The sequence below is a fragment of the Coturnix japonica genome, unplaced genomic scaffold (assembly GCF_054131305.1).
Source record: "Coturnix japonica strain WE unplaced genomic scaffold, WE-NBRP24 Scf054, whole genome shotgun sequence".
In the NCBI taxonomy this organism is placed as follows: Eukaryota; Metazoa; Chordata; class Aves; order Galliformes; family Phasianidae; genus Coturnix; species Coturnix japonica.
This window is the reverse complement of record NW_028188957.1, coordinates 1,183,603-1,209,097: the sequence shown is the minus strand read 5'-3', so window position 1 is coordinate 1,209,097 and position 25,495 is coordinate 1,183,603. Positions and strand designations below refer to the sequence as shown.

General features: G+C 58.5%; 2 protein-coding genes across 11 annotated transcripts in view; both read left to right on the top strand.

Moving 5' to 3' along the window:
• The first annotated feature begins 1,609 nt into the window (after positions 1 to 1,609).
• Positions 1,610 to 14,667, top strand: HGH1 (HGH1 cochaperone). 5 transcript variants are annotated; one of them, XM_085533147.1, is made up of 7 exons: positions 1,610 to 2,140; positions 3,701 to 3,801; positions 5,988 to 6,086; positions 7,489 to 7,580; positions 9,592 to 9,714; positions 10,795 to 10,904; positions 14,425 to 14,608. In XM_085533147.1, the coding sequence occupies exons 1-7, from the start codon at positions 1,617 to 1,619 to the stop codon at positions 14,426 to 14,428; spliced, it is 1,053 nt and encodes a 350-aa protein (XP_085389273.1). In that variant the 5' UTR covers positions 1,610 to 1,616; the 3' UTR covers positions 14,429 to 14,608. The 5 variants fall into 5 exon arrangements, 3 of the variants coding, with proteins under 3 accessions (XP_085389273.1, XP_085389272.1, XP_085389271.1); XM_085533146.1 differs by having other exon boundaries at positions 10,795 to 10,925; XR_014941029.1 differs by lacking the exon at positions 3,701 to 3,801.
• A 669-nt stretch (positions 14,668 to 15,336) lies between these two features.
• The window catches only part of MROH1 (maestro heat like repeat family member 1), a 66,707-nt gene continuing 56,548 nt past the window's right edge, over positions 15,337 to 25,495 (top strand). For 5 of the 6 annotated variants that reach the window (XR_014941025.1, XR_014941024.1, XM_085533127.1 and 2 more), the window contains exons 1-6: positions 15,362 to 15,635; positions 20,559 to 20,704; positions 20,884 to 21,015; positions 21,101 to 21,263; positions 23,149 to 23,247; positions 24,346 to 24,497. Coding sequence is in view for 4 of the 6 variants with exons in the window: in XM_085533127.1 (XP_085389253.1) it covers positions 15,617 to 15,635; positions 20,559 to 20,704; positions 20,884 to 21,015; positions 21,101 to 21,263; positions 23,149 to 23,247; positions 24,346 to 24,497 (711 nt within the window). In the remaining 2 variants the exon portion in view is untranslated. Of the gene's footprint in view, positions 15,636 to 20,558; positions 20,705 to 20,883; positions 21,016 to 21,100; positions 21,264 to 23,148; positions 23,248 to 24,345; positions 24,498 to 25,495 lie in introns of all 6 variants that reach the window. The other variant, XM_015850411.3, reaches the window with a different exon arrangement.

Sequence of the window (25,495 nt, the reverse complement as noted above, 5' to 3'; positions counted from 1 at the left end):
TGGGATTGTGGGTTGGAAGGGTCCGTAAAGATCAGAGGGCTATGGGATGGTTGCATTGGGAGGGTCCTTACAGATCACAGGGCTACGAATGGTTGGGTTGGAAGGGTCCTTACAGATAATAGAGCCATGGGATGAGTTGAGTAGGAAGGGTCCTTACAGATCACAGAGCCATGGGATGGTTGGGTTGGAAGGGTCCTAAAAGGTCAGGAAGCCATGAGATGGTTGGGTTGGAAGGGTCCTTGGAGATCACAAAGCCATAGGATGGTTGGGTTGGAAGAGTCCTTGAAGGTGTCATGGGATGGTTGGGTTGGAAGGGTCCATACAGATCACAGAGCTATTGGATGGTTGGGTTGGGAGGGACCTTCAAGGTCACAGAGCCATGGGATGGTTGGGTTGGAAGGGTCCTTGAAGGTCACAGAGCCATGGGATGGTTGGGTTTGGGAAGGTCCTTGAAGATCATAGAATGGGTTGGGTTGGAACGGACCTAAAAGGTCAGGGAGCCATGGGATGGTTGGATTGGAAGGGTCCTTGAAGGTGCCATGGGATGGTTGGTTTGGAAGGGTCCTTAATGGTCATGAAGCTATGGGATGGTTGGGTTGGAAGGGTCCTTACAGATCACAGAGCTGTTGGATGGTTGGGTTGAGAGGGACCTTGGAGATCACGGAGGTGTGGGATGGTTGGGTTGGAAGGGTCCTAAAAGGTCATGAAGCCATGAGATGGTTGGGTTGGAAGGGTCCTTAATGGTCATGTAGCCATGGGATGGTTGGGGTTGGGAAGGTCCTTGAAGATCATAGGGTGGGTTGGGTTGGAAGGGTCCTTGAAGGTCACAGAGCCATGGGATGGTTGGGTTGGGAAGGTCCGGTTCATAGATCCCATTCCCTTGCGGATCCTCTTCCCAGCGCTCCCTCTTGGTTTGGCCTTAATTCCCAATTCCCCACAGGCTGACTCTTAATTACTAATTACACCCAGATTGATCTCTAATTACCAATTTCCCATTGATTGACCCATCAATTACCACTTCCCTATGGAGTGACCCTCTGTCCATTGGCTCACGGCACCCCTGGGTGCTGCCCTCAGACCCAGCAGCTCCATTGCTGTCCTATGGTGGGCTGCGTTAATTACCCCGTGCTAATTAGCAGCGTTTGGCCCAATCTATGGGGAAGTGATAATTGGGAGGCGTTAATTAGGAGCTGATGAGGGAACGACGCTAATTGTGAGGAGTCGCTGTGCTGGGAATGGGGTCCCATTGCCTTAATGAGCTGAACTAAGTTAGAGGAATGGAGTCCCACTGAGTTAATGAGCTGAGTTAATGAGCTGAGTTAATGAGCGTTAATGGGGAGCACACGGTGTGTGCGTTGCACCTCCAGCCCTGCAGGGGGCGCTGCAGCGGGCGGAGCGGCGCCTCGCGTCCCATCATTCACCCCCTGAGCCCACCCCTTCCGGTTAATAGCCTCACCGGATTGGTCCATCTCCACGCTGCTCCCCGCTCATTGGTTGTATGCGGAACATCCCGTGGTTGCTAAGCAACGCCCGGCCATTTGCGGCCTACTCAAGATGGCGGCGGATGCGGCCTTGGGGTTGCTAAGCAACGCCCGGCCAATTGCGGCCTAGTCAAGATGGCGGCGGATGCGGCCCTGTCGGAGCTGACGGTCCTGCTGGGCCCCTCGGCGGACCCGGCGGTTCGGTTGGGCGCGGCGGAGGCGGCGCTGTCGTTGTCCGGTGACCCCGAGGGCCGGCGGCTCCTGGCGGCTCGGCCCGAAACGCTGCGGGCGCTGCTGGAGGCGGCGGAGGCCTCAAGGCCTGAGGTCGGGCCTGAGCTCGGGCCTGGTCCCGGTGCCGCGCTCCGCTGCCTCCAGAACGTGTCGGCCGAGCCCGAGGCCTTGGAGCCGCTATTGGCCGCTTTGCCCGCCGTGATTCGGTTCCTACCGGCCGGCCCGGCCTGCGGGATCCTGGCCAATATCAGCCGGGAGCGCGGAGCGGCGCTGCGGGTGCTCGGCGGGCTCCAACGGGACGGCGGGGCCGGGATGGAGGCGGTGATGGGGGCCATGGACGGGAACAGGCCGCAGCCCGAACTCGCGGCGCTCATCTGTAACATCAGCGCCGTGAGAGACGGCAGGGAAGCGCTGATGGAGCCACAGCGGTACGGGGGGGGGTAACGGGGGGGGCGGGGGGTGGGGGGGGGTTAACGTTGAGGTGGGGGGGTTTAATGTTGGGGTCGGGGGTGGTTAACGCTGGGGTCGGGAGGGGTGGGTAAGGGGGGGTTAACGTGGTGGGGGGGGGGGGTTAACGTTGGGGTGGGGGGGGGTTAATGTTGGGGTCGGGGGGGGGTTGGGGGGGGTTAACGTTGGGGTCGGGGGTCGAGGGGGATGGGAGGGGTTAACGTTGAGGTGGGGGGGAGGGTTGGGTTTGGGGGGATTAATGTTGGCTGGAGAGGTTGGGTGGGGGGTGTAACGTTGGGGTGGTGGGAGTGGGGGAGGGGTAACGTTGGGGTGGGGGGAGTAGGAGGGATTAATGTTGGGGTCGGGGGGTAGGTGAGAGGGATTAACGTTGGGGTCGGAGGGAGTGGGGGGGGGGGGGGCTTCACGTTGGGATTGGGGGGCTGGGGGGGGGTTAACGTTGGGGGTGGGGGGGAGTGGGAGGGGGATTGGGGGGGTTAACGTTGGGGTCGGGGTGGGGGGTTAAGCGTTGGGAGGGGTTAACGTGGGGGGGTGGGGGGGTTAACGTTGAGGTGGAGGGGTAGGGAGGGTTTAATGTTGGGGTCGGGGGGGTGGGTAAGGGGGGTTAACGTAGGGGTCGGGGGGGGATGGGAGGGTCAACGTTGGGGTCGAGGGGGGTTGGGGGGGTGGGGCTTAACGTTGGGGTCGGGGGGGTTAGGGGGTTCGGGGGTGGGATGGGGGGTGCTAACGTTGGGGTCGGTGGGGGTGGAGGGGGCTTAACGCTGGGGTCGGGGGGGTCAGGGGGTGTGGGGGGGGGTTGGAAGGGGTTAACCTTGGGATCGGGGGAGGGGGTTGGGTAGGGGGGGTGTTAACGTTAGGGGTGGGTGGGGGTAATGTTGGGGTCGGGGGAGGGTTAACGTTGGGGACGGGGGGGAGTGTGGGGGGGCTTGGGGGGGGGGGGTTAACGTAGGGGTCCCGGGGGGGTTGGGAGGGTCAACGTTGGGGTCGGGGGGGGGTTGGGGGGGTGGGGGGGGTTGGAGGGGGTTAACGTTGAGGAGGGGGTGGGGGGCTTAACGTTGGGGGAGGGGGGATCGGGGGGGGTTAATGCTGGGGAGGGGGAGTCGGGGTGGGGGGGTTGGAGGGGGTTAACGTTGGGGAGGGGGTGGGGGGGGTTAACGCTGGGGTGGGGGGGCTTAATGTTGGGGTCGGGGGAGGGGGGTGGGTCGGGGGGGTCAATGTTGGGGTTGGGGGTCGTGGTTATCGTTGGGGTCGGCGGGGGGGTTAACGTTGGGGATGGGAGGGGGAGAGGTTGGGGGGGTTTAAGGTTGGGGTCAGGTGGGGGGGGTTATCGTTGGGGTGGGGGGGGGGTTATCGTTGGGGTCGGGGGGGAGGGAGGTGGGGTTAACGTTGGGGTCGGGGGGGGGTTAATGGGGTGGGGGGAGGGGGGAGTTAACGCGTGGGGGGGTAACGTTGGGGTGGGGGGGGGGTTATCGTTGGGGTCTGTGCTCGGTGGTCGCTGAGGGTCCCGTCCCATCACGCTCCAGCTGCGCCGTGCGGCGGCTGCTGCCCCTGGTGGGGGACACGGACAGTGCGGTGACACGGAGGGGGGCGGTGGGAGCCATAAGGAACTGCTGCTTCCAGCATGGTGAGGGGGGGGGGGGGGGAGAAGGGGGGAGAGGGGGAGAGGGTTGAGGAGGGGGGGGAGGATTGGGGAAGGGGCGAGAAAGGGGAGGAGACGGGGGAGAGCAGGGGAGGGGGAAAGGGTTGGGGAGGGGAGGAGAGAGGGGGAGGGAGGGGGGGTTGGGGGAGTGGAAGGCTGGGGAGGGGAGGAGGGGAGAGGGAGGGGAGGACAGGGAAGGGGAGGAGACAGGAGAGTTGGGGAGGGGAGGAGGGTTGGGGATGAGGGGAGGAGAGGGTTAAGAGGGGAGGAAGGGGAGAGAGGATTGAGGAGGGGAGGACAGGGAAGGGGAGGAGGGGGGTGAGGTTGGGGAGGGAAGGAGGGGGGAGGGTTGGGGAGGGGAGGAGATGGGGGAGAGGGTTGGGGAGGGAGGGGGGGCTGGGGGGGTGGAAGGCTGGGGAGGGGAGGAGGGGAGAGGGTTGGGGAGGGGGGGAGGGTTGGGGATGAGGGGAGGACAGGGTTAAGAGGGGAGGGGAGGAAGGGGGGAGACGATTGAGGAGGGAGGAGGGTTGGGGAGGGGAGGACAAGGAAGGGGAGGAGGGGGGAAGGTTGGGGAGGGAAGGAGGGGGGAGGGGAGGATATGGGGGAGGAGGGGAGAGGGTTGAGGAGGGAGGGGGGGTTGGGGAGGGGGGGTGGGATGGGGAGGGGAGGACAGGGAAGGGGAGGAGACAGGGAGAGATGGGGAGGGGGGGAGGGTTGGAGGTGAGGGGAGGAGAGGGAAGGTTGGAGGAGGGGGGAGAGGATTAAGAGGGGAGGAAGGGGTGAAAGGGTTGAGGAGGGAGGAGGGTTGGGGAGGGGAGGACAGGGAAGGGGGGGGAAGGTTGGGGAGGGAAGGAGGGGGCAGGAGAGGAGGGTTGGGGAGGATATGGGGGAGGAGGGGGGGGTTGGGATGGTGGGTGGGTTGGGAAGGGGAGGGGAGGACAGGGAAGGGGAGGAGGGGGGGAAGGTTGGGGAGGGGAGGAGAGAGGGGGAGAGGGTTGGGGAGGGGGGTGGGGAGGGGAGGACAGGGAAGGGGAGGAGACAGGGAGTGATGGGGAGAGGGGGAGGGTTGGAGATGAGGGGAGGAGAGGGAAGGTTGGAGGAGGGGGGGAGGGTTAAGAGGGAAGGAAGGGGGGAGAGGGTTGAGGAGGGAGGAGGGTTGGGGAGGGGAGGACAAGGAAGGGGAGGAGGGAGGGGAGGAGTCGGGGGAGAGTTGAGGGGAGGAGGGAGGGTTGGAGGAGGGGGGAGGGTTGGGGAGGGGAGGAGGAGGGGAGGAAGGGGGGAGAGGGTTGAAGAGGGAGGGGGGGGTTGGGGAGGGGAGGAAGGGGGGAGGAGAGAGGGGAGAGGGTTGGGGAGGGAGGGGAGGACAGGGAAGGAGAGGTGACAGGGAGAGATGGGGAGGGGGGGAGGGTTGGGGATGAGGGGAGGAGAGGGAGGGTTGGAGGAGGGGGGGAGGGTTAAGAGGGATGGAAGGGGGGAGAGGGTTGAGGAGGGAGGAGGGTTGGGGAGGGGAGGGGAGGACAAGGAAGGGGAGGAGGGAGGGGAGGAGTCGGGGGAGAGTTGAGGAGGGGGGAGGGAGGGTTGGAGAAGGGGGGAGGGTTGGGGAGGGGAGGAGGGGGAAGGGAGGAGGGGAGGGTTGGGGAGGGGAGGGAGGGAGGGTTAAGGGAGGGAGGGAGGGTTGGGGAGGGGAGGACAGGGAAGGGGAAGGGGGGGGGAGGGTTGGGGAGGGGAGGGAGGGTTGCAGAAGGGGGGGAGGGAAGGGGGAGGATTAAGAGGGGAGGGGAGGAAGGGGGGAGAGAGGGTTGGGGAGGGGAGGAAAGGGGGGGGTTAAGGGTTGTGGGTTCATTGTGGGTGCCAGCAGCCGGATGGAGCTGGGGGTGGGACAGTGAGTGTGTGGGCTGGGAGCGGGGGGGGGGGGGGGACACAATGGGGGCGGGCTGCGGTCAGGACCCTCCCAACCCAACCCTGTGACCTTTAAGGACCTTTCCAACCCAACCCACTCTGTGATCTTCAAGGACCCTCCCAACCCAACCATCCCATGTCCCTGTGACCATTAAGGACCTCGTCCCCATTGGGGGTCTATGGGGGGGGTGGCCAGGCCTCGTTGTGCCTCCCATGTCCCCCCACATCTCCCCCCATAGATCACCACAGCCCCCCCATCCATCTCCCCATAGAGCACCACGAGCAGCTGCTGGGCGACGCTGTGGATGTTCTGCCTGTTCTGTTACTGCCCCTGGCAGGACCCGAAGAGCTGCCGGACCATGAGATGGAGCGTGAGTGTGGGGCACAACCAGATGTGGGGCAGGACAAGGTATGGGGCTACAACCAGATGTGGGGCAGGAGCAGATATGGGGCAGGAGCAGGTATGGGGCAGGAGCAGGTATGGGGCAGGGCCGGATATGGGGCACAACCAGATGTGGGGCAGGAGCAGGTATGGGGCAGGAGCAGATATGGGGCAGGGCCGGATATGGGGCAGGAGCAGATATGGGGCAGGAGCAGGTATGGGGCAGAGCCAGATATGGGGTAGGATCAGATATGGGGCAGGATCAGATATGGGGTAGGATCAGATATGGGGTAGAGCCAGATATGGGGCAGGAGCCGCTATGGGGCAGGAGCAGATATGGGGCAGGGCCGGATATGGGGCAGGGCCGGATATGGGGCAGGAGCAGATATGGGGCAGGACCAGGTATGGGGCAGAGCCAGATATGGGGTAGGATCAGATATGGGGCAGGATCAGATATGGGGTAGGATCAGATATGGGGTAGAGCCAGATATGGGGCAGGAGCAGCTATGGGGCAGGAGCCGCTATGGGGCAGGAGCAGATATGGGGCAGAGCCAGATATGGGGCAGGAGCAGATGTGGGGCCATATCCAGCTATGGGGCAGGACCAGCTATGGGGCAGGATCCAGCTATGGGGCAGGATCCAGCTATGGGGCAGGAGCAGATGTGGGGCAGAGCCAGCTATGGGGCAGGACCAGCTATGGGGCAGGAGCAGATGTGGGGCAGGAGCAGATGTGGGGCAGGAGCAGATATGGGGCAGAGCCAGCTATGAGGCAGGAGCAGATGTGGGGCAGGAGCAGATGTGGGGCAGGAGCAGATATGGGGCAGAGCCAGCTATGAGGCAGGAGCAGATGTGGGGCAGGACCAGCTATGGGGCAGAGCCAGATATGGGGCAGGACAAGATATGGGGCAGAACTAGATATGGGGCAGAGTTGTGCCCCACAACTGACACCCCACTGATGCTGTGCCCCATAACTAACACCCCACTGAGGCTGTGCCCCATAACTAACACCCCACTGATGCTGTGCCCCATAACTAACACCCCACTGATGCTGTGCCCCATAACTAACACCCCATTGATGCTGTGCCCCATAACTGACACCCCACTGATGCTGTGCCCCATAACTAACACCCCATTGATGCTGTGCCCCACAACTAACACCCCACTGAGGCTGTGCCCCATAACTAACACCCCATTGAAGCTGTGCCCCATAACTAACACCCCATTGATGCTGTGCCCCACAACTAACACCCCACTGATGCTGTGCCCCATAACTAACACCCCATTGATGCTGTGCCCCATAACTGACACCCCATTGATGCTGTGCCCCACAACTAACACCCCACTGATGCTGTGCCCCACAACTAACACCCTATTGATGCTGTGCCCCCCAGAGCTGCCCATAGAGCTGCAGTATTTGCCTGAGGACAAGGAACGGGAACCGGAGCCCGACATCCGCCAGATGCTGCTGGAGGCGCTGCTGCTGGTGGGGGGTTATGGGGGGCTATGGGGCTGGAAGGCTTGGGGGCTATGGGGCTGGAGGCCAGGGGCTGTGGGGCTGGGGGTTATGGGGCTGGGGGTTATGGGGCTGTAAGGCTTGGGGGTTATGGGGCTGGAGGCCAGGGGCTGTGGGGGTTATGGGGCTGGAGGCTGCAGGGCTGGGGGGTTATGGGGCTGGAGACAAAGGGCTCTAGGGGTGTGGGGTTATGGGGTTATAAGGCTGAGGGGTTATGGGGCTGGAGACGGGGCTGTGGGGGTGGGCAGTTATGGGGCTGGAGGTCAGGGGCTGTGGGGCTGGGAGATTATGGGGTTATAAGGCTACGGGGTTATGGGGCTGGAGGCAAGGGGCTGTGGGGCTGTGGGTTAATGGGGCTACAAGGTTAGGGGGTTATGGGGCTGGAGGGAAGGCAGGGGGGTTATGGAGCTGGAGGCTGCAGGGCTGGGGGGTTGTGGGGCTGGAGAGAAGGCTAGGGGGTTATGGGGCTGGATAGAAGGGGCTGTGGGGGTGGGCAGTTATGGGGCTGGAGGCCAGGGGCTGGAGGGTGGGGGATAATGGGGCTGAGGGCTGCAGGGCTGGGAGGTTATGGGGCTGGAGGCCAGGGGCTGTAAGGCTTGGGGGCTATGGGGCTGCAGGCCAGGGGCTGTGGGGCTGGGGGCTTATGGGGCTGGAGGCCAGGGGCTGTGGGGTGGGGGGTTATGGGGCTGGAGGCCAGGGGCTGTGGGGTGGGGGGTTATGGGGCTACAGGGCTGTAAAGCTGGGGGGCTATGGGGCTGGAGGCCAGGGGTTGTGGGGCTGGGAGGTTATGGGGCTGTAAGGCTGGAGGTTGGGGGCCATGGGGCTGGGGTCTGGGGGGCTGTGGGGATCGTGGGGTTGGGGGCCATAGGGCTGGGATGCCATAGGGCTGGAGGGCTGTGGAGAAGGGGACTGGAGACTGTGGGGTGGTGGGGCTGGGGGCTGTGGGGCTGAGAACTGGGGGGCTGTAGGTCTGTGGGGCCATGGGATGGGGGCTGTGGGGCTGGGGGACTGCGGAGCAAGAGGCTGTGGGTCGTCATGGGGCTGGGGGCCATGGGATGGACAGACCCCCTCCCCCACATCTCCCACCACAGCCCCCCACCCACAGCACTGCCCCACATCCCCCCATATCCCCCCACTCACAGCCCTGCCCCATATCCCTCAGCCCCCCACCCCACAGCACTGCCCCATAACCCCCCATGTCCCCCCATAGCCCCCCATATCCCCCCATATCCCCCCACTCACACCCTGCCCCACATCCCCCCTAGAGCCCCCCCATATCCCCCCACTCACACCCTGCCCCACATCCCCCCTAGAGCCCCCCATATCCCCCCACTCACAGCCCTGCCCCATATCCACCATACCCCCCCATATCCCCCCATGTCCCCCCATCACCCCCCATACCCCCCCATATCCCCCACTCACACCCTGCCCCACATCCCCCCTATAGCCCCCCATATCCCCCCACTCACACCCTGCCCCACATCCCCCCTATAGCCCCCCATATCCCCCCACCCACACCCTACCCCACATCCCCCCTATAGCCCCCCATATCCCCCCACCCACACCCTGCCCCACATCCCCCCTATAGCCCCCCATATCCCCCCACCCACAGCCCTGCCCCACATCCCCCCTATATCCCCCCATATCCCCCCACCCACAGCCCTGCCCCATATCCCCCCTATATCCCCCCATATCCCCCCACCCACACCCTGCCCCACATCCCCCCTATATCCCCCCATATCCCCCCACCCACAGCCCTGCCCCATATCCCCCCTATAGCCCCCCATATCCCCCCACCCACACCCTGCCCCACATCCCCCCTATAGCCCCCCATATCCCCCCACCCACAGCCCTGCCCCATATCCCCCCTATATCCCCCCATATCCCCCCACCCACACCCTGCCCCATATCCCCCCTATATCCCCCCATATCCCCCCATATCCCCCCATATCCTCACACCCTGCCCCACATCTCCCCCCAGCTCTCAGCCACCAAAGCGGGTCGGCTCCTGCTGAGGTCTCGGGGCACGTACGTGGTTCTGCGTGAGCTGCATCGCTGCGAGACCGACCCACAAGTGCTGGAGGCCTGTGAGAAGCTCATCCAGGTGGGGCAGCTGTGGGGCAGCCCCACAAGTTATAGGGGTTAATGGGGTGGGGCCAGGTGTGGGGCAGCCCCACGGGTTATAGGGGTTGATGGTGTGGGGCAGCCCCATGGGTTATAGGGGTTAATGGTATGGGGCTGGGTGTGGGGCAGCCCCACAAGTTATAGGGGTTAATGGTGTGGGGTGGTGGGTCAGGGTGTGGGGCAGCCCCATGGGTTATAGGGGTTAATGGTGTGGGGCAGCCCCACAAGTTATAGGGGTTAATGGTGTGGGGCAGCCCCATGGTTTATAGGGGTTAATGGTGTGGGGCAGCCCCACAAGTTATAGGGGTTAATGGTGTGGGGCAGCCCCATGGGTTATAGGGGTTAATGGTGTGGGGCTGGGTGTGGGGCAGCCCCATGGGTTATAGGGGTTTAATGGTGTGGGGCCAGGTGTGGGGCAGCCCCATGGGTTATAGGGGTTAATGGTGTGGGGTCAGGTGTGGGGCAGCCCCACTGGTTATAGGGGTTAATGGTGTGGGGTGGTGGGTCCAGGTGTGGGGCAGCCCCACAAGTTATAGGGGTGAATGGTGTGGGTCCAAGTGTGGGGCAGCCCCATGGGTTATAAGGGATAATGGTGTGGGGCCAGGTGTGGGGCAGCCCTATGGGTTATAGGGGTTAATGGTGTGGGGCAGCCCCACAAGTTATAGGGGTTAATGGTGTGGGGCTGGGTGTGGGGCAGCCCCATGGGTTATAGGGGTTAATGGTGTGGGGTTGTGGGTCCAGGTGTGGGGCAGCCCCACAAGTTATAGGGGTTAATGGTGTGGGGCAGCCCCACGGGTTATAGGGGTTAATGGTGTGGGTCCAGTTGTGGGTCCGGTACCACGTGGTTCCTATGGGTTATAGGGGTTAATGCTGTGGGTCCAGTTGTGGGTCCGGTACCAGGTGGTTCCTATGGGTTATAGGGGTTAATGGTGTGGGTCCAGTTGTGGGTCCAGTTGTGGGTCCAGTTGTGGGTCCGGTACCAGGTGGTTCCTATGGGTCATAGGGGTTAATGGGGTGGGTCCAGTTGTGGGTCCGGTACCAGGTGGTTCCTATGGGGCAGGTGCTGATCGGGGACGAACCAGAACCGGGCCTGGAGAACCTGCTGGAGGTGGAGATACCTGCAGACATAGAGCAGAAACTGAGGAGGGTCGACATGGAGGGTCCTGGAAGGTCACAGCGGGAGGAGGAACGGTGAGAGGGGGGGGGGAGGGTCCTGGAAGGTCACAGGGACATGGGATGGTTGGGTTGGATGGGTCCTTAAAGGTCACAGAGCCATGGGATGAGTTAGATTGGGTTGGAAGGGTCCTGGAAGGTCACAGGGACATGGGATGGTTGGGTTGGGATGGAAGGGTCCTTGAAGGGTATACAGCCATGGGATGGTTGGGTTGGAAGGGTCCTTAAAGGTCACAGAGGTATGGGATGACTTGGGTTGGGTTGGAAGGGTCCTTGAAGGTCATAGAGGCGTGGAAGAGGTTGGGTTGGGTTGGAAGGGTCCTTAAAGATCATAGTCATGGGATGGTTGGGATGGAAGGGTCCTTGAAGGTCATAAAGCCATGGGATGAGTTGGGTTGGAAAGGTCCTGGAAGATGGTAGACCCATGGGATGAGTTGAGTAGGAAGGGTCCTTACAGATCACAGAACCATGGGATGAGTTAGATTGGAAGGGTCCTTGAAGATCATAGAGGCGTGGGATGGATTGGGATGGAAGGGTCCTTGAAGGTCATAGAGCTGTGGGATGGTTGGGTTGGGATGGAAGGGTCCTGGAAGATCATAGTCATGGGATGGTTGGGATGGAAGGGTCCTTGAAGGTCACAGAGCCACGGGATGGTTGGGTTGGGTTGGAAGGGTCCTTGAAGGGTATAGAGCCATGGGATGGTTGGGTTGGAAAGGTCCTTAAAGGTCATAGAGGAACGGGATGAGTTGGGTTGGAAAGGTCCTTACAGGTCACAGAGCCATGGAATGGTTGGGTTGGAAGGGTCCTTGAAGGTCTCAGCCATGGGATGGTTGGGATGGAAGGGTCCTTACAGATCATAGAGCCATGGGATGTTTGTGTTGGGATGGAAGGGTCCTTGAAGGTCATAGAGGAACGGGGTGAGTTGGGTTGGAAAGGTCCTTGAAGGTATAGAGCCATGGGATGAGTTGGGTTGGAAGGGTCCTTAAAGGTATAGAGCCATGAGAAGGTGGGGTTGGAAAGGTCCTTGAAGGTCACAGCACCATGGGATGGTTGGGTTGGAAAGGTCCTTGAAGGGTATAGAGCCATGAAATGAATTGGGTTGGAAAGGTCCTTACAGGTCACAGAGCCATGGGATGACTTGGGTTGGGTTGGAAGGGTCCTGGAAGGTCACAGAGCCATGGGATGAGTTATGTTGGAAAGGTCCTTAAAGGTCATAGAGGAACGGGATGAGTTGGGCTGGAAGGGTCCTTACAGATCACAGAGCCATGGGATGAGTTGGGTTGGGTTGGAAGGGTCCTGGAAGGGTATAGAGCCATGGGATGGGTTGGGTTGGAAAGGTCCTTGAAGGTCATAGAGGTATGGGATGAGTTGGGTTGGGATGGAAGGGTCCTTGAAGGTCACAGAGCCATGGGATGGGCTGGGTTGGGTTGAAAGGTCCTTGCAGGTCACAGAGCCACGGGATGGGTTGGGTTGGAAGGGTCTTCAAGAATCATAAAATCAGGGAATTGGTTGTGTTGGAAAGGTCCTGAAAGATTAAAAAAGCCATAGAATAGGTTGGAATGGAAAGGTCCTGGAAGGCCTCAAAGCTGTAGAGCAGCTTAGCTTGGAAAGGTCCTGGAAGGTCACAGTGCCATGGGATGAGTTGGACTGGAAGGGTCCTGGAAGGGTATAGAGGTATGGGATGAGTTGGGTTGGAAAGGTCCTTAAAGGTCATAGAGGAACGGGATGAGTTGTATTGATGGGTCCTTGAAGATCACAGAGCCATGGGATGGTTGGGTTGGAAAGGTCCTGGAAGATCATAGACCCATGGGATGAGTTGAGTAGGAAGGGTCCTTACAGATCACAGAGCCATGGGATGGTTGGGTTGGATTGGAAGGGTCCTTGAAGGTCACAGAGCCATGGGATGTTTGTGTTGGGATGGAAGGGTCCTTGAAGGTCATAGAGGTATGGGATGGTTGGGTTGGAAAGGTCCTTAAAGGTCATAGAGGTATGGGATGGTTGGGTTGGATTGGAAGGGTCCTTGAAGGTCATAGAGGCGTGGAAGAGGTTGGGTTGGGTTGGAAGGGTCCTTAAAGATCATAGTCATGGGATGGTTGGGATGGAAGGGTCCTTGAAGGTCATAGAGGAATGGGATGAGTTGGGTTGGAAGGGTCCTGAAAGATCATAGTCATGGGATTGTTGGGATGGAAGGGTCCTTGAAGGTCATAAAGCCATGGGATGAGTTGGGTTGGAAGGGTCCTGGAAGGGTATAGAGCCATGGGATGGTTGGGTTGGAAAGGTCCTTAAAGGTCATAGAGACACGGGATGGGTTGGGTTGGGATGGAAGGGTCCTTGAAGATCATAGAGGCGTGGAAGAGGTTGGGTTGGAAGGGTCCTTGAAGGTCATAGAGAAATGGGATGGTTGGGTTGGGTTGGAAGGGTCCTTACAGGTCACAGAGCCATGGGATGAGTTGGGTTGAGTTGGAAGGGTCCTTGAAGGTCACAGAGCCATGGGATGGTTGGGTTGGGTTGGAAAGGTCCTTAAAGGTATAGAGCCATGGGATGAGTTATGTTGGAAAGGCCCTTACAGATCACAGGGCCATGGGATGAGTTGGGTTGGAAGGGTCCTTGAAGGTCACAGAGCCACGGAATGGTTGAGTTGGAAGGGTCCTTAAAGGTCATAGAGACACGGGATGGGTTGGGTTGGGATGGAAGGGTCCTTGAAGATCATAGAGGCGTGGAAGAGGTTGGGTTGGAATGGTCCTTCAAGGTCACAGAGCCATGGGATGGTTGGGTTGGAAAGGTCCTTGAAGGTCATAGAGGCATGGGATGGGCTGGGTTGGGTTGAAAGGTCCTTGCAGGTCACAGAGCCATGGGATGGTTGGGTTGGAAGGGTCTTCAAGAATCATAAAATCAGGGAATTGGTTGTGTTGGAAAGGTCCTGAAAGATTAAAAAAGCCATAGAATAGGTTGGAATGGAAAGGTCCTGGAAGGCCTCAAAGCCGTAGAGCAGCTTAGCTTGGAAAGGTCCTGGAAGGTCACAGTGCCATGGGATGGGTTGGGCTGGAAGGGTCCTGGAAGGTCACAGAGCCATGGGATGGGCTGGGTTGGGTTGGAAGGGTCCTGGAAGGTCATAGAGGAACGGGATGAGTTGTATTGAAGGGTCCTTGAAGATCATAGAGCCATGGGATGAGTTATGTTGGAAAGGTCCTTACAGATCACAGAGCCATGGAATGAGTTGGGTTGGGTTGGAAGGGTCCTGGAAGGTCACAGAGCCATGGGATGGTTGGGTTGGGATGGAAGGGTCCTTGAAGGGTATAGAGCCATGGGATGGTTGGGTTGGAAAGGTCCTTAAAGGTCATAGAGGTATGGGATGGTTGGATTGGAAGGGTCCTTGAAGGTCACAGAGCCATGGGATGGTTGGATTGGAAGGGTCCTTACAGATCACAGAGCCATGGGGTGGGTTGGGTTGGGTTGGAAAGGTCCTGGAAGGTCACAGAAATATCAGCTTTTAACCAAACCTTTCTCATTTTTGCAGGTGACGGGAGCGTCGCCCTATGGGACAAACCCCAACGGGCCGATGTGGGTCCCACTGTGCCCTACAATGGGGTCCTGCAGGTGGGGACCCCCTACGTGTGGGGCAGCGCCGCGTCCCTTCTGGAAAGCCAAAATATGTATATTTATATTGATTTTAAATACAAAAAAAAGCCAAAAACACCAAAGTTTGGAGCCCGAAACTCAACTCCCTGCCCTGGGGATGCTCTGACCCACATCAGCCCCACAACTGGACCCTATAGAGCCCCATAGCGCCCCCCATAACTCTCCTTAATACCCCTGGGGTGCCCCATAGATCTCCCCATAGCCCTGGGGTGCCCCATAGTGCCCCATAGATCTCCCCCATAGCTCTGAGGTGCCCTATGGTGCCCTATAGATCCCCCCCCATAGCCCTATTGTGCCCTATGGTGCCCCACTGATCCCCCCGATAGCCTAATGGTGCCCCATAGATCCCCCCCATAGCCTCATGGTGCCCTATGGTGCCCCACTGATTCCCCCATAGCCCCATGGTGCCCAGTGATGCCCCATAGATCCCCCCATAGCCCCAGGGTGCCCCATAGATCCCCCCATAGCCCCAGGGTGCCCCATAGATCCCCCCCATAGCCCCATGGTGCCCTATAGTGCCCCATAGATCCCCCCCATAGCCCCATAGTGCCCCATAGATCCCCCCCCCATAGCCCCAGGGTGCCCTATAGTGCCCCATAGATCCCCCCCATAGCCCCAGGGCGCCCTATGGTGCCCCATAGATCCCCCCCATAGTGGCCTATGGTGCCCTATAGCTGTCTCCATAGCCCTATGGTGCCTTATAGATCCCCCTATTAGTTGTGGGGCGCCCCATAGCTCCCCCCATAGAACCACAGGCCGGAGGCGCACCCCCAACCACGTGACCACACTCCTCACGTGACCACTCCCTTTAAGTACCACGTGACGGCTCGGGGGGGGTGGCAGTGCGCACGCGCAGTGGGCGTGGCTTAAGAAAGGGGCGGAGCCAAGACCCGGAAGTGGCGCCGGGAGCGGAGAGGACCGGGAGAGACCCCCCCCCCCCCCCCAAGATGGCGGCGATCGCCGCAGCCCCGCGACCCCCGGAGCCGTGAGAGGAAGCAGGAACCATCGGGAGCGACGGGAACCAGCCCTGGGCCGGGGGGGGGCTCGGGGGGCTGCGGACACGGAGCATCATGGAGGCACGGACACGGAGTGAGTGAACGGGGGAATAGGGGGTAATGGAACCGGGATAGAATAGAGGGTATGGGGGGTCCTGGAAGGGGGATAGAGGGAATGGAATAGAGGGTCCTGGAAGGGAGATAGAGGGAGGGGATGGGGGGTCCTGGAAGGGAGATAGAATAGAGGGGCGGGGGCAGGTCCTGGAAGGGTATAGAGGGGATGGAGGGGGGTCCTGGAAGGGTGATGGAATGGGGTGAATGAGGGGGATCCTGGAAGGGTGTAGAGGAGATGGAGAGGGGGCAGGTCCTGGAAGGGTGATGGAGGGTATAGGGGATTCTGGAAGGATATAGAGGGAATGGAGAGGGGGGTCCTGGAAGGGTATGGAATGGAGGGTATGGGGGGGTTCTGGAAGGGGGATAGAGGGAATAGGAGGGTCCTGGAAGGGGGATAGAATGGAGGGGGGGGAGGGGAGTCCTGGAAGGGGGATAGAGGGAATAGGTGGGTCCTGGAAGGGGGATAGAATGGGGTGAATGAGGGGGGTCCTGGAAGGGTGTGGAGGGAATAGGAGGGGGGGGAGGTCCTGGAAAGGAGATAGAATAGAGGGGGGGTGGGTCCTGGAAGGGGCATAGAATGGAGGGGGGGGTCCTGGAAGGGTATATAGGGAATGTATGGGGGGTCCTGGAAGGGGGATAGAATGGAGGGTGTGGGAGGGTCCTGGAAGGGAGATAGAGGAAGGGGATGGGGGGGACTTGGAAGGGGGATAGAGGGAATGGAGGGGGGGGAGGTCCTGGAAGGGAGATAGAATATAGTGTATAGGGGGGTCCTGGAAGGGGGATAGAGGGAATAGGAGGGTCCTGGAAGGGGAATAGAGGGGATGTATGGGGTGGTCCTGGAAGGGGGATAGAATGGAGGGGGGGGTCCTGGAAGGGGGATAGGATGGAGGGTATGGGAGGGTCCTGGAAAGGAGATAGAGGAAGGTGATGGGGGGGGGTCCTGGAAGGGGGATAGAATAGGGGGGGGGGGGGGGGTCCTGGAAGGGCACAGAGGGAATAGGAGGGTCCTGCAAGGGTCGTAGAGGGGATGGAAGGGTGATAGAATAGAGTGTATGGGTGGGTCCTGGAAGGGAGATAGAGAGAGGGTATGGGGGGTCCTGGAAGGAGGATAGAGGGAGGGCATGGGAGGGTCCTGGAAGGGTGTAGAGGGAATGGAGGGGGGGGGTCCTGGAAGGGTGATGGAATGGAGGGTATGGGGGGTCTTGGAAGGGTATAGAGGGAATAGGAGGGTCCTGCAAGGGTTATAGAGGGGATGGAAGGGTGATAGAATGGAGTGTATGGGGGGGTCCTGGAAGGGAGATAGAGAGAATGGAGGGGGGGTCCTTGAAGAGCACAGAGGGAATAGGAGGGTCCTGCAAGGGTTATAGAGGGGATGGAATAGGGGGTCCTGGAAGGGGGATAGAATGGAGGGTTTTGGGGGGGTCCTGGAAGGGTGTAGAGGGAATGTATGGGAGGGTCCTGGAAGGGTATAGAGAGAATGGAGGGTATGGGGGGATCCTGGTAGGGGGATAGATGGAAGGTGTGGGGGGTCCTGGAAGGGGGATAGAGGGAATGGAGAGGGGGGTTTCGTGGGATGGCACAGCGAATACAGGAGGGTCCTGGAAGGGTCACAGAGGGAATGGGAGGGAGGGATCCTGGAAGGACATAAAGAGAATGGAAGGGGAGTTTGGTCCTGGAAGTGTCATACAGAGAATGGGAGGGGAGGTCCTGGAAGGGTCATAGAGGGAATAGGAAGGGCATCCTGGAAGGGAATAGAGAAGATTGAGTGTGGGGTGTCCTGGAAGAGAATAGAGGGAACGTGGGGGGGGGGAGAGTCCTAGATGGGCATGGAGAAAATGAGATGGGGTGGGTTGGGAAGGTCCTGAAAGATTGCAGAGCTGTGGAGTGATTGGGTTAGGAGGGTCCTGAAAGGTCACAGAAGGATAGAATGGGTTGGGAGAGTCCTTGAAGGTCACAGGGGCATAGAATGATAGAATGGGTTGGGATGGAAAGGTCCTTACAGATCACAGAGCCATGGGCTGGTTGGGTTGAAGGGTCCTTACAGATCAGAGCTATTCCCCCTTGCCCCATCCACCTGCCCCATAAGACTCCGCTCCCCCTCTGTCCGTGCCCCCTTTAAGCCCCCCTTACCTCCCCAGCCCCATATTGAGGTCAGAGCCCCACACTTTGGGGTCGGGGCTGCTCTCACACATCACTCTGTGCCCCAGAAATTCACTCTGGGTCAGACTCAGCCCTTCCCAGAGCTGCTCCATTCCCTCATTAATCCCAGACAACCTTGGAAATTAAGGCTTTTTAATTATTATTATTAATATTTTTGGCCATGAGGTGGGGACACACATCCACCCCTTTGGGTCGGAGTTCAGAATTTAAGCCAAATTGGGGCACTTTCATTGTCCCATCCCACCTTGAAGCCCATCCCCATCTGCAACTACTGAGGGGTCCCTGGTGTGTGTGGTTTAGGGGGTGGCAGCAGTGGGGACTTGTAGGGCCCCGAATGGCAATTGGGGTTTTGTAGGGTCTACAGAGCTCCTGTGTAGTCCATTGGAGTCTCATGGGGTCCTCGGGGTCTGTAGAGAGACCTGGGGGGAGAGGGGTAGGTCTCATGGCATCCTTTGAGGTGGGTCTTGTAGGGTCTATAGAGGGATCTGGAGGGTCTAAGTGGGGTCTCTGAGGGTCTTGTGGGGTCCATGTGGGGCTCTCATAGGGTCCATGTGGGGCTCTCATGGAGTCCATGGGGCTTCTGTAGGGTGAAGAGGACTTGTGTGTGTGTAAAGGGTTTACTGGGATCCTGTGAGGTCCACTGGGGTCTCGTGGTGTCCTTTGGGGGGAGGTCAGGGGGTTCTTGAGGATCTCATATGGGGTCTGTAGAGGGGTCCTGTGGGGGGGGGAGTCTAAATGGGGTCCATGAGAGGATTTGTAGGGTACATGTGGGGTCCTTTGAGAAGGGATTCAGGAAGGCCTCAAGGGTCTTGTGGGGTCTGTAGAGGGGTCTTGGAGGATCTCATGGGGTCTCTGGGGGAGGAGGGTGTAAGGGGATTCCGTGAGGGTCATGTAGGGTTTTAGGGGTCCAAGTGGGGCTGTCATGGGGTCCTAGGGGGTCTCATGAGGTCTCATTGGATTACTGAAGGGCTCTCATTGGGTCCATGGGGGTCTTGTGGGATTCATGAGGGCCTTATGGGGTCTGTGAGGATCCCATGAGGTCTATGGAGGGGTTCTCTGGGGCCCATATTGGGGTCTTATGGGGTCCCTAAGGGGGTTTCAAGAAGGGTCTTGTGGGAGTTATGGAAGGGTCTTGGGGGATCTCATGGCATCCTTGAGGGGGTCCCATAGTGTTCTTGGGAGGGATTCTAAAGGGGTTCTGTGATAGTCTTGTGGGGTTCTTGGGGTCCTCGTGGTGTCCATGGAGGGATCTCCTGGGGTCCATGGGGCTTTCCTGGGGTCTGCAGGGGTTGCATGGGGTCCATATGGGGGGTCTTGTAGGGTTGGTGGGGGTTCCCATGCCCCATCCCATGTCACTTTGCAGCACAGCAATGGGCTCCGAGCAGAGCGTTCGGAGACAGCTCATTCTGAAACTAATTAGCCTTATTATGACGGCAGCCCTAATGAGAGAGGAGCTGCTCCAGAATAACAGTTAATGAGAGCTGGGCTGGGGGGAGGGGACCTGAGGGGGTTCAACACGGGATGAGTTGGGGGTCCTGCATTGGGGGAAGGGACAAATGCACAGAGGGGCTGAGCTGCTGGAATGGAGCTCTACAGAGAAGGACCTGGTGGTCCTGGTGGTCAATGGGTGACCAGCGGTTGACCACCATCCAGCAGTGAGCCCTGGTGGCCTAGAAGGCCAATGGATGATCAAGAGTTGACCAACAATTGACCACAAGCCAGCAGCGTGTCTTGGTGGCCAAGACAGGCAGCGGTGACATGGTGGTCTTGGTGGCCAATGGGTGACCAGTGCTTGTCCATGAGCCAGCAGTGAGCCCTGGTGGCCAAGAAGGTCCATGATTGACCATGAGTTGGCAGTATGTTCTGGTGGCCAAGGCAGCCCTGGTGGCCAAGAGGGCCAACAGAAGAGCAGTAGTTGAACAGTGGTTGACCACGAGTCAGCAGTGAGCCGAGAAGGCCAAAGGATGATCAAGACTTGACCAACAATTGACCACAAGCCAACAGCATGTCTTGGTGACCAAGGCAGGTAGCAGTGAGCCCTGGTGGCCAAGAGGGCCAGCAGTTGATATATAGTTGGCCATGAGTCAGCTGTATGTTCTGGTGGCTGAGATGGCCAGCGGTTGACCAAAAGGTGACCCATGACTGACCATGACTGGAAAGAAGCTCTGCAGACCGGGACATGGTGGTCCTGGTGGCCAATGGGTGACCAGCAGTTGTCCATGAGCCAGCAGTGTGCCCTGGTGGCCAAGAAGGTCCATGATTGACCATGAGTTGGCTGTATGTTCTGGTGGCCAAGGCAGCCCTGGTGGCCAAGAGGGCCAACAGAAGAGCAGTAGTTGAACAGTGGTTGACCACAAGCCAGCAGTGAGCCGAGAAGGCCAACGGTTGACCAACTGTTGACCAACAGATGACCAACAATTGGCCAGTGTATGACCAGTGATTGACCAACAGTTGGTCTGTGGTTGACCACAAGGCAGAAACGAGCCCTGGTGGCCAAGAGGGCCAACGGGACCCTGTGGTGCATTGCACATAGCGCAGCCAGCAGGGCAGGAGGTGCTGCTCCCCTCTGCTCTGCCCTGGGGGGCACTGCTGGAGCACTGCGTCCAGTGCTGGGCTCCCAGTTTGGGAACCCCCATGGGCTGCTGTGTGGATCCCTTCCAGTTGGGTTTCTTTGGTGCTGAGCCCTGAGGGGAGGTTTTGTTGCTGGGGTGGGAGCTGGGCTGAAGCATCTCACCCCGTGCAGGACTCGCCACCACCCTGATGGACGCCACGACGGACAAGGAGCCGCTGGTGCAGGAGCAGATCTACAACGCTCTGTGCTACCTGGGGGAGGCCGAACCCGAGGAGATCCTGCACTGCTGTGACGAGTACCTGCGGCAGCACGACAAGGTGGGCGCTCCGGGGGGACGGGAACCACAACGAGGGCTGGGGAGGGGGTTTGTAGGTGGGTAACATTGGGGAGATGCGGGCTGCTCCCTCCTGCTGCTCTATGGCTGGAGGTGGGGGGTGCATGTTGCGTCCCATGCGTCTCCATGCCACCGTGTGCCCCCTGTCTCCCTCCCTGTCAGCTGGCCTACCCGCATCGCGTCATCATCCTGAAGGCGATGGAAACGGTGGTGAAGAACAACATCTCCAGCCTGGATAAAAGCACAGCCAAGGTGGTCATCCTCCTGGCGTCCAGCGAGATGACCAAATCCAAGGTGGGAGATGAGGGGATGCAGTTGATGCTCCTTCCAGTGCTGGGGAGCGCTCAGCAAATGACGGCCGTCCCTTCCTGGCACACAGGAGGTGGTTTGGGAATGGCAGCAGGCGGCCAGCAACGTGCTGGTGGCGGTGGGGCAGCGCTTCATCAACAAAGTGATGGAGGAGGTGCTCACCAAGTTCCAGCCGGGCATCCTGCCCCACTACTTCGTCATGCAGACCTTCGCCAACCTGGCGGTGTCCAACGGTGAGCCCACCCGCCTGCATCCGGTGTGTGTGGTTTGGGTCAGCATTGGGTCAGTGTTGCGTCAGCGTTTGGGTGGCGTTGGGTTGGCGTTGGGTCAGCATTAGGTTGGCACTGGGTTGGTGTTGGGTCAGCATTAGGTTGGCACTGGGTTGGTGTTGGGTCAGCATTAGGCTGGCACTGGGTTGGTGTTGGGTCAGCATTAGGCTGGCACTGGGTTGGTGTTGGGTCAGCATTAGGCTGGCACTGGGTTGGGTTTGGTTTGTCACTGGGTTGGCGTTGGGTCAGCGTTAGGTTGGCACTGGGTTGGGTTTGGTTTGTCACTGGGTTGGTGTTGGGTTGGTGTTGGGTCAGCATTGGGTTGGCTCTGGGTTTGTGTTGGACTGATAGAAGGTTAGTGTTGGCCGGCAGCTGGGTTGGTGTTGGTTCAGGGCTGGGTTGGCACTGGGTTGGTGTTGGTTCAGGGCTGGGTTGGCGCTGGGTTGGTGTTGGCTCGGCAGTGGGTCAGTGTTGGATTGAAATTGGGCTGGCACTGGGTCAGTGCTGGGTTTATTGGTGCTGTATTGGTGCTGTATTGGTGTTGGCTCAGCATTGGGTCAGTGTTGGGTTGACACTGGGTTGGCATTGGCTTGATGTTCAGTTGTCATTGGGTTGATGTTTGGTTGACAGTGGGTCAGTATTGGGTCAGCGTTGAGTTGGCACTGGTTTGGCATTGGGTTGACACTGGGCTGACGTTGGTTTGGCATTGGATCAGCATTGGGTTGGTGTTGGGTTAACATTGGGACGGTATTGGGTTGGTGTTGGGTTAACATTGGGATGGTGTTGGGTTGGCATTAAGTTGGTGTTGGGTTAACATTGGGACAGTATTGGGTTGGTGTTGGGCTGACATTGGGACAGTACTGGGCTGGTGTTGGGTTGGTGTTGGGTTAACATTGGGACAGCATTGGGTTGGTGTTGGGTTAACATTGGGACAGTATTGGGTTGGCATTGGGTTGGTGTTGGGTTAACATTGGGACGGTATTGGGTTGGTGTTGGGTTAACATTGGGACGGTATTGGGTTGGTGTTGGGTTAACATTGGGACAATATTGGGTTGGTGTTGGGTTAACATTGGGACAGCATTGGGTTGGCATTGGGTTGGTGTTGGGTTAACATTGGGACGGTATTGGGTTGGTGTTGGGCGGACATTGGGACAATATTGGGTTGGCATTGGGTTGGTGTTGGGTTAACATTGGGACAGCATTGGGTTGGCATTGGGTTGGTGTTGGGTTGGTGTTGGGTTAACATTGGGACAGTTTGGCATTGGGTTGGTGTTGGGTTAACATTGGGACAGTATTGGGTTGGTGTTGGGTTGGTGTTGGGCTAACATTGGGTTGGTGTTGGGTTGGCATTGGGTTGGTGTTGGGTTAACATTGGGACAGTATTGGGTTGGTGTTGGGTTAACATTGGGACAGCATTGGGTTGGCATTGGGTTGGTGTTGGGTTGGTATTGGATTGGTATTGAGCTGGTGTTGGATTGTCACAGGGATGACATTGGTTGGGTGCTGGGTTGTCACTGGTTTGGCATTGAGTCGGTGTTGAGTTGATGTTGGGTTGGTGCTGGGTCGATGTTGGATTAATATTGGGTTGTTGCTGGATTGCTATTGGACCAGTGTTAGGTTGCCACTGGGTGTACAGTGGGTCCTTAAAGATCACAGGGTCACGGGATGGATGGGTTGGCAGGGTCCTTAAAGGTTGTACAACCACAGGGTGGGTTGGAAGGGATCCCCTATTTCCCCTCTGCCATGGGCTGGCTGCCCCCCACCATCTCAGGCTGCCCAGGGCCCCATCTACAGCCTCGGGCCCCTCTAGGTGTGAGCTCCCCCCCCAGCTTCATGTTTCTTCCCACAGTGTTTGGGATGGTGCCTTTCCTCAACTCCATCCTGGGGACGATGCTGCCCATGCTGGGCATGGCCAAGCAGGACCACATGAAGTCCGTCTTCTGCTATGGTGAGGCTGCTCGGCATCTCTTGATACATTGATTCTGGGGGGAGTTTGGGGGATTTGGGGCACTTCCTGGATAGGGGAGCGATGAGGAGCTGTGCTCCTGGGCATCCTGGGGCACAATGGACTCCAGGAGAGGTGGAACCATCAGATCACAGACAGGACAAAGAGTTTCACTCTAAAAGAGGGGAGATTGAGGTTGGATATAAGGGAAAAAGGCTCCTGGGAGGAGGGCAGAGTGGCCATGGGGTGGTGGTGCTCCCTCCATGGGGACGTTCCGGGTCATGGGATGGGGCTCAGAGCACCTGATAGAGCTGTGGGTGTCCCTGTAGAGCCATGGGATGGGTGGGTTGGAAGGGTCCTTAAAGATCATAGAGATCAGAGTGGTTGCTTTGGAAGAGACTTTAAGGATCACAGAGCCATGGCGTGGTTGAGTTGGAAGGGTCCTTGAAGATTAATAGAATGAGTTGGATTGGAAAAGTCTTTGAAAAGAATAGAGCTGTGAGATGGTTGGGTTGGGAAGGTCCTTAAAGATCATGGAGATCAGAATGGTTGCTTTGGAAGAGACCTTAATGATCACAGAGCTGTGGCGTGGTTGATTTGGAAGGGTCCTTGAAGATTATAGAACCATAGAGTGAGTTGGATTTGAAGAGTCTTCAAAAAGGATTGAACTGTGAGATGGTTGGGTTGGGAAGGTCCTTAAAGGTCATAGAAGCATATAATGGGTCAAAAGGATCTGTGAAAATTATAGAGCCGTGGACTGTTTGTGTTGGAAGGGTCCTTAAAGATCATGGAGCCATGGGATGGTTGGTCTGAGGACCCTTTCAACCCAACCATCCCATGGCTCTATGACCTTCCAGGACCCTTCCAACCCAACCATCCCATGGCTCAGTGATCTTTAAGAACCTTTCCAATCCATCCCTTCTATGGTTGTGATCTTTAAGGATCCCTCCAACCCAACCATTCCCCAGCTCTGCGACCTTCCAGGACCTTCCCAACCCAACCGTTCCCCAGTTCTTTGATCCTTAAGCTCTCAACCCTCCCAACACCCGCTGCCCCTCGAGGTCCCCGAGGTCTGACCTGACCCCACGCTCTGTTTTGCAGCTCTGCAGCACTTCAGTGAGAGCATCCAGGAGTACGTGGCCAACCTGGACCAGGCCCCCGACCCCACTGTCAGGAAGGACACCTTCTGCAATGAGATCTTCAGCGCCTACGAGGTGCTCTTCAACAGCTGGCTGCAGCACCGCGAGCCCAAGGTGTGGGTCAAGGGGGGAAATTAGGGGCAATTTCACCCCAAAACCAGCAATAGGGAGCTGGAATGGGCTGGTAGGGGAGGTCACCGTCCTTGGAGGTGTTGGAGAACCATGGGGGATGTGCTCAGTGGGGATGGGTTGGTATTGGGTTGGGGGTCTTGGAGATCCATTCCAACCTTAATGACTCTGTGGGTCAGGTTAGGGTCACAGTGGGATGGGTTGGGGTTGGACTTGGGGATCTATAGGCTCTTTTCCAACCTGAATGACTCTGTGGTTCTATTTAGGGTCATGATGGGGATGGGTTGGGAGTGGACTCGTTGATCCTGGTGATCTCTTCCAACCTTAATGACTCTGTGGTTCTCTTTAGGGTTGCTGTGGGGTGGGTTGGGGTTGGATTTGGGGATGTAGAAGCTCTTTTCAAATGTTAAATGCTCTGTGGTTCTATTTAGGATCATGGTGTGGATGGATTGGGGTTGGGCTGGATGATCTTGGAGATCTTCTCCAACTTGAATGATACTGTGGTTCTATATAGGGTCATGGTGAATGGGTTGGGGTTGAACTTGAGGATCTAGAAGCTCTTTTCCAACCTGAATGATACTGTGGTTCTATTTAGGGTCATGATGGGGATGGGTTGGGGTTGGACTGGGTGATCCTGGTGGTCTCTTCCAACCTTAATGACTCTGTGGGTCAATTTAGGGTCACAGTGCGATGGGTTCGGGTTGGACTTGGGGGATCTAGAAGCCCTTCTTAAATGTTAGATGCTCTATGGTTCTATTTAGGATCATGGTGTGGATGGATTGGGGTTGGGCTGGATGATCTTGGAGATCTTCTCCAACTTGAATGATACTGTGGTTCTATATAGGGTCGTGGTGAATGGGTTGGGGTTGGACTTGGGGATGTAGAAGCTCTTTTCCAACCTGAATGATACTGTGGTTCTATTTAGGGTCATGATGGAGATGGTTTGGGGTTGGACTGGGTGATCCTGGTGGTCTCTTCCAACC

What these genes read in the sequence shown, in the direction of transcription:
- HGH1 (XM_085533145.1), top strand. Translation starts at nt 1,617, where the DNA reads ATGGCGGCGGATGCGGCCCTGTCGGAGCTGACGGTCCTGCTGGGCCCC. An exon ending in GCGCTGATGGAGCCACAGCG is followed by an intron (nt 2,141 to 3,700) that starts GTACGGGGGGGG and finishes ATCACGCTCCAG; the next exon opens with CTGCGCCGTGCGGCGGCTGC. An exon ending in TGCTGGAGGCGCTGCTGCTG is followed by an intron (nt 7,581 to 9,591) that starts GTGGGGGGTTAT and finishes ATCTCCCCCCAG; the next exon opens with CTCTCAGCCACCAAAGCGGG.